General features: G+C 42.2%; 1 protein-coding gene across 1 annotated transcript in view; it reads left to right on the plus strand.

The window, feature by feature from the left end:
- Positions 1–7,682, plus strand: part of LOC101851695 (titin) — a gene marked incomplete at both ends in the record, with an annotated part of 144,092 nt that overhangs the window by 2,859 nt on the left and 133,551 nt on the right. The window contains 7 exon segments of the mRNA XM_035973402.1: positions 474–740; positions 1,393–1,659; positions 2,270–2,536; positions 3,077–3,343; positions 4,357–4,623; positions 5,784–6,050; positions 7,059–7,325. Of these exon segments, the coding sequence (XP_035829295.1) occupies positions 474–740; positions 1,393–1,659; positions 2,270–2,536; positions 3,077–3,343; positions 4,357–4,623; positions 5,784–6,050; positions 7,059–7,325 (1,869 nt within the window).

The following is a 7,682-nucleotide window of genomic DNA, read 5'->3' on the forward strand; positions in this document are numbered from 1 at the left end:
TTATTCACGACGTACAAGAGTGTGGGGGTGGTCTACAAAAGTAACACGATCAGTAACGTTGATGACGGCCTGACAGCGTCGCCGCCTTGAATCAAACAATCGACCTTAGATATAATTTAAGCAATTAGAGAGAAAACATTTGTATTAAGAAAGATAGCTTAAGTAATTATAGTAGACTGATTATGTTCATAGTAATTAGTCCAGAAATATTTGAAAAGAAGTGACAGCACTTGAACAAACAGCAGCCACCCAGTGTCTTTCACAAAGTCATCCAACGAAAACCCCACAAACCCACAGATTTTAAATAGGTCTCAGTATCTTATTTGAACGAGTAGGACTATCGATCAAGCCAAAGTTAGCATGCCATTTTTAAATTGATGTAATTTCCATATCATTTTGAAAACTGGAGTAAGTTTCAAGTCATTTGTAAACTATTTTCTAATCTCCCTGGTCTTGCGCATGTCCACTGACAGAAATCGAGCCGTTCTTCACAATGCCGCTGGACGACCAGGAACTTCCGGAGAAGGAGATGGCCATCTTCGAGTGCCAGGTGTCCAAGAAAAACATCCCAGTCAAGTGGCTCAAGGACGGACAGGAGGTGGTACTGGACGATCGGATCCAGGCCATCACAGACGGCTTTGTCCAGCAGCTGGTCATCGACGACTGTCGTCTGGAGGACATGGGCCAGTACACGTGCGTCATGGGAGGCCAGGAGACGGCCGCCAAACTGGTCGTGGAAGGTGAGACAGTGTTTAGTTTAGTTTTAGCAGAGGTTTTACGGCGCTCGCAACTGCATAAGGTCATATAAGCGCCAGAAGATTAGAGGTGTTGCAAGAGAGTAACAAACATAAAAAAGAAGAAGGGGAGATAAGGATGATAGATGTTTGATAGGACAGAAGAGCAAACCACACCAGAGCACCCGCCAACCACTTACTGAGACAGTGTTGTGTGTGCGAGGGTTAATTGATAGTTCGTTCATGATGCACTTTTGGGGACTTTTTACATCCACTGAAGATGTGATATTGTCTATAGAACTGCTTCTCAACATTTTTTATAGCTAAAACTTGTCGTGGAAGCTCAGACACTGGTGCCTGTACTAGGGTCAATTGATAGTTCGTTCATCATGAACTAATGTTAACATTTAAAAACCATTGAAGGTAAGATACTACTGTCAATTTTTTTTAAAGTTTGAAAACTAATAATTCGTCCATCATGAGCAAATGCTACCCTTTAACTACCACTGAAGGTAAGATGTTATTGTCTAAAAGTTTTTGTATTTTAAAAAAAATACTTCGTCCATCATGACATTTAACATCCGTGGAAGACTAGATAATCAAATGTTCAGTTTTTGTCAACTCGTCCCAACAACAAACGCCGTCTCCATCCTTCCAGAACTCCCCGTGGAGATTCTCAAACCGCTCCGCAACACGACGGTCACAGAGGGAGACAAGCTGGTCCTGGAGGTGGAATTATCCAAGCCAGACTTCCCGGTGACCTGGAAGAAAGACGGCGAGCCGTTGTCCTCTGATGACCGAGTGCGCCTGGTGGTGGACGGATGTGTCCACCGGCTCGAAATTGACGTATCGGAAGTGGACGATGAGGCCAACTACTCCCTGCAGGCGGCAGACAAGAGCTGCAAGGCTCTGGTGCTTGTAGAAGGTAATAAAATAAATTATACAATCAGTATGGTAGAAATTACGTTTTATAATTACAGGTATAATTTGTTTTATTTTCAATTAATGATACGTTAAATTGGAACTTGAAGAAGAGTTGGGAGGACAACATCAAGGAATGGACAGGCCTGGACCTCAAAGACAAGCTCAGAAAAGCTGAAGACTGGAAAGAGTGGAAGAAGTTGGTGGCTAATAATAGGTGAAGGTGAAGGTGAAATGGGACCTCGATACATTTACTCTTAATACCAAAACTAAAGTAGAAGCAGGATACTGTTATCGAAATGGACGAAGACACAACTCCTCAATTGATCGATACAAGAGTCGTTTTCTTATTGGATCTTTTAACTATTATCTATCTGTCCCCGTGGTTTTATGCACCCCACATAATTTAGCGAAATTTGACCATTTTTAGCATAATTTCGGATTATTTTCCTTTATCATTCTTTGTTAAAATTAACAGAATCGTATAATTTCACATTTTTAGGCTCAGTTTGCATAATTTCTGAATGTCTCTTGCATAAAAGGACGGGGACAGATCTATGTAAAAGAAAGGGAAACGAGCTATATAATGTTATTGATGACGTTTGTCCTTACAGAGTCGCCCATAGAAATCCTCAAACCACTGGAGGATCAGAACATTCTGGAGAAAGAACCCATCTCCTTCAGTTGTGAGCTCTCGAAACCAGGGGTCAAGGTGAGCTGGCTCAAGGACGGCCTGAAGGTCTCTGAGGTCGACGGGTTCACGATCAAGGTGGACGGAAAGGTCCACACCCTGACCAAAGACGAGGCTGACCTGGAGGACGCCGGCAAATACATGATCGTGTTTGAAGACAAGAAGTCATCGGCCCAACTTGGCGTCGAAGGTACGCTACGTTACGACCTGTAGTCTGTGTGTACAAAACATGTTCATTATCATTAATTAATAGTTACGTTTAGACGTATCAATTTTTTGGCTGCTTACACAGAACACGATCGGTTCCCTTCACTTTCCTGTCGCTTATATATGAATAATACTTGAAATAGTATTGACATAGCACGGTTTATTATTCGTATGTCTGTCATCTCTATTGCTTCTTTCGGCCTTTACGACACACATCCACAACAACAACAACAACAACAACAACAACAACATCCACAACAACAACAACAACAACAACAACAACAACAACAACAACAACATCAGAACTCTTGGTAAGTCATATTTTCAATTTTTTTTATTGAGTAGGTGTTTTACGGCACTATCGACTCAATTTTGGTCATTTAAGTGCCATCATATTTTCGCTTAATGCCAAACAAAATGTAAAAGTAGGATACAGTTAACGACATAAACGTCCTCACAATGACTCACTCCATCAACACACAACTACACCCAACCACTCACGTCTATCTGTAAACGTCCCCAGCCCTCGCCACGACATTCACTCGCCCACTGGCGGACATCACGGTCACAGAACACCAGAGTCTGGTCCTGGAGTGTGAGGTCTCACAGCCAGACAAGCCCGCCAAGTGGTTCATGGGAGGTCAAGAGGTCAAGGCCTCTGCACGCATCCGGTTGACCTCTGACGGCAAAGTTCACAAGCTCAGCATCGCAGACGTGGAGCTGGACGATGAGGGACTGTACAAGGTGGAGGTCGATGGAGCGGAGAGCGAGGCTTCTGTCTTTGTGGAAGGTCAGTGGTCTCGGGTGGAGGGATGGGTGGGGGGAGGATAGTTCTTGGGGAGATGGGGTGGGGGATAACACGGGAGAAAGAGGGAGGGAGGGGGGATAACACATTGAAAGAGGGAGGGAGGGGGTAGAGGGGTGGAGGAAAGAAGGAAAGAAGGAAAGAAGGAAAGAGATACTGAAAGACAGAAGGCAAAAGAATGTCACAGTGAGATACAAACAGGGACAGAAACGCACGCCTGCGTGCACACACACACATACACATACACACACACACACACACACATACACACACTCACTCACACACACACACACACGCACACACACATATACACACACACTCACTCACACACACACACTCACTCACACACACACACACACACGCACACACACATATACACACACACTCACGCACACACATACACACACACTCACACACACACTCACTCACACACACACACAGGCCCACGCACACACTCGCGCACACACACACTCATAGAGAGAGAGAGAGAGAGAGAGAGAGAGAGAGAGAGAAAGAGAGAGAGAGAGAGAGAAAGAGAGAGAGAGAGAGAGAAAGAGAGAGAGAAGGGGTGGGACGCAAAGAAACAAATTATACCTTTTATTATGAATATTTGTACACTATGTCACTAACCAAATTAATCATGTAACTACTGACATATAAACTTCTGCGTGTTTCATGATTAATTCTGTGTTGAAAAAAAAAATAACGTTCCTGTTTCCCTGACTACCTCCACTACTCACTCAGATCTCAGATGTCTAACTGTGTTATTTGTACAGTGTTTGTGTTAAAGTCAAGATTTCTCACACCGATGCTCTGGTTTTAATTTAGCGCATGCAGACTTTCTTTTTTTTTAATAATAACTTTAAACAAGCTATTAATGTCTTAATAGATCATTATGTCTATGTTTTATAGCCACACGTTTATTTCTGATATCGTTTCTAAAACCTGTCGTTGCTAACACTGTTACTTTTGCCTACCTACTGGGAACCACCTAACAGAGGAGCCACTAGAAATTATCAAACCTCTGAAAAATCTGGAGATAACGGAAGGTGAGACGGCCAAATTCATCTTCGAGATTTCTAAGCCAGACTTGACGGCCGTGTGGTCGTACGAAGACAAAGCTATCACTGTGAAGGGAGGCTATGACATCACCGTCACCGGAAGTACCCACACGCTCACGCTAGAGGGCGTGGAGCTAGAGGATGCTGGGGCATACAAGATAAAAATAGAAGATGTAGAGAGTTCTGCCGAGCTCAAAGTCCGAGGTAATTCGTGGTCGCTCGCGGTCACTGTAGACCTAGGCACATCGTTAGTTGTATATCTAGCTGCTATGTTTCTCATTGCACCGACCAGTACATTGAAATTTAAATCCTTCATTTGGTCGCTTTTAAAGACATGCGGGTTAACCCAGATTTTGGGGGTTTCCAGAAATCTTGACCTACACTAAAAGTGGGCATTGCCTATGGCTCTACCTATAGGAAAAGTTTGGTTTCATTGATTTTTATATTTGTTTGGTTATAGAAAAAACTCGCCGTGTCTTTTAAGAAACTGAACAAGGGGCAAAAACTTTACTTTCGATTTTCTCAAAACAGCATTTTTCGGGATAGCCCCCTTGTGCTTAAAAGCGACCATTTATCCTCATGCTAATCCACGACACGCCGTCGAAATGATATATCTTTCGTACAATATTAGAGACCCCCTTTTTATATTACCTATACCTATTCTAAGTAGGTCTTCATTGTTTTATGTAATGTGTCTTCTGCATTTTTTATAAAAACTCTATAACCAACCCCTCTTAAAAACCACATCAATCAGCCCGTCATGTGTTGGCCTAGCACAACCATGGAAATCCTTCTATCATTGATAGAATCAAATCTCTCCCCCCCCCCCCCAAAAAAAAAGAAAGAAATATTGTTCCCTTATTTTTTTTAAAAATGTATAGCTCCTATTTCTTCAGTGCTGTTGCTTGCTTTACAAATGAACAACTTACATTGTACTTGTTACTGTGCTCTAACAGGTGTTGGTAAATAACGTTACAAACTAAAACACTTTCTTAATCCAGAAATGTAACATTATTTTTTTTGGACGGATACCTTTTTTGTTTTATGCCTAAAAAACATAATTTTTGACTACGGTATATATTTTTACCATATTAACTTGGAACACGGTCATGATGTTATGTTGTTTGTCGTTCTTTGTGAAGTGAACTAACTTTCATTTTTTAAATAAAAATAATCTTCCATCACACTACATGCATTTTTGTTCTACTGTGTTCAGTATTTTGAATACTAATCAACACTTAATCCAATTTGTGTAGCACTTTTTCACAAATCAACTTCTTCTTTATTTGTCTGATTGTGCTTTTTCAAGTAAGCTTAGCATATCAAAGCCATTACATTAAATAAAATTATTGGGCAATTTTCAGAACTACCAGTCGAATTCACCAAACCGCTCAAAGATGTGGAGATTATGGAGAACCAACCTCTGACCTTGACCTGTGAGGTCAACAAGCCTGACCTTGAGGCCACCTGGCAGAAAGATGGCAAGCCTCTGGACGCTAGCGACAGGGTTCAAATCCTGCGTGACGGCCGCACTCACACGCTGACGATCGAGCGTGCAACGATGGAGGACGACTCGGTGTACAAGTGTGTTGTGAGGGACAGGAAGACTTCAGCCCGGGTCACCGTCAAAGGTGGGATGTGTGTGACACATGGCTTGTGTTGTGTGCTATTTGTGACATGTGATATGTGCTATGTGCTATGTGTGACATGTGCTGAGTGTGTTATGTGCAATGTGTGACATGTGCTGAGTGTGTTATGTCCTATGTGTGACATGTGCTGAGTGTGTTATGTCCTATGTGTGACATGTGCTGAGTGTGTTATGTCCTATGTGTGACATGTGTTATGTCCTATGTGTGACATGTGCTGAGTGTGCTATGTCCTATGTGTGACATGTGTTATGTCCTATGTGTGACATGTGTTATGTCCTATGTGTGACATGTGTTATGTCCTATGTGTGACATGTGCTGAGTGTGTTATGTCCTATGTGTGACATGTGCTGAGTGTGCTATGTCCTATGTGTGACATGTGATATGTCCTATGTGTGACATGTGCTATGTGCTATGTGTGACATGTGACATGTGTTATGTCCTATGTGTGACATGTGACATGTGTTATGTCCTATGTGTGACATGTGTTATGTCCTATGTGTGACATGTGCTGAGTGTGTTATGTCCTATGTGTGACATGTGCTGAGTGTGCTATGTCCTATGTGTGACATGTGATATGTCCTATGTGTGACATGTGCTATGTGCTATGTGTGACATGTGACATGTGTTATGTCCTATGTGTGACATGTGACATGTGTTATGTGCAATGTGTGACATGTTGTACCCTCCTCTTTTTGTCTTGTCTGTTTGCCTTGCATTTCCAGAATGTTTTTAAAAATGTGTTTTATATTTTAAGTATAATAAGTGAATTGTTTAATTTACCAGACGGGTCTTTCCACGAGCTATATAGATTTTCAGGACCGTGCACACGAGTCCTATATTTTCCTAAAGGATATTTTATCATAAGACAGTCCCAACAATTTCGAACTAAACTTACCTTTTCCACGTAATCGTTATAAAAGGAACCAGAAATACCACCATGTATTAACTCGTATTGTGGAACATAACTATTGCGCTTCTAAAACCTTTCAGAAGAACCTTTGGAATTCACGAAGCCATTGGCGAGTATTGAGGTCAAAGAAGGTCAGAAGATCTTCCTGGAGTGCACCATCTCCAAGCCTGACCGCCCGGCCACGTGGTACAAGAACGGGGTCAAGGTCACGGCCTCTGAGACGATCGTGCTGACCGCTGACGGACCCCAGCACACACTGACCATAGACCGAGCCGAGCTGTCGGACCAGGCCGAGTACTCCATCAAGGTGGACGGAAAGACCTCCAAGGCAGAGGTCAAGGTCATTGGTAAGAATTTCACTTGGTTTTCTTCTCAAGTACATTAAATAAAATAAATGTCGAACTTAACTTACCATTCAGATATTTTTTCACTGAGAAATTCAGTTCATTGAGAGTTCCTTCGATAATCCTATTTATCCTCAAATGTTAATTATTCTCGACTATCCTTTGAGTCCATCCGTTTATGACGCTTTTCCTTTAGTAAAACCTTGTTCTTCCTACACGTGATTGGTACAGGACACACACACTGACGAATAATCCGGATCTCCCTCCGTTCTCCCTTAATAAAATATTATCTCATCTAATCTTCTTTTCAGTATAGCTTAAATAGTGTAGACAGGCCTCAATCAGCCTGTCATGTGGGGG

This window comes from Aplysia californica, unplaced genomic scaffold (assembly GCF_000002075.1).
Source record: "Aplysia californica isolate F4 #8 unplaced genomic scaffold, AplCal3.0 scaffold01202, whole genome shotgun sequence".
NCBI lineage: Eukaryota > Metazoa > Mollusca > Gastropoda > Aplysiida > Aplysiidae > Aplysia > Aplysia californica.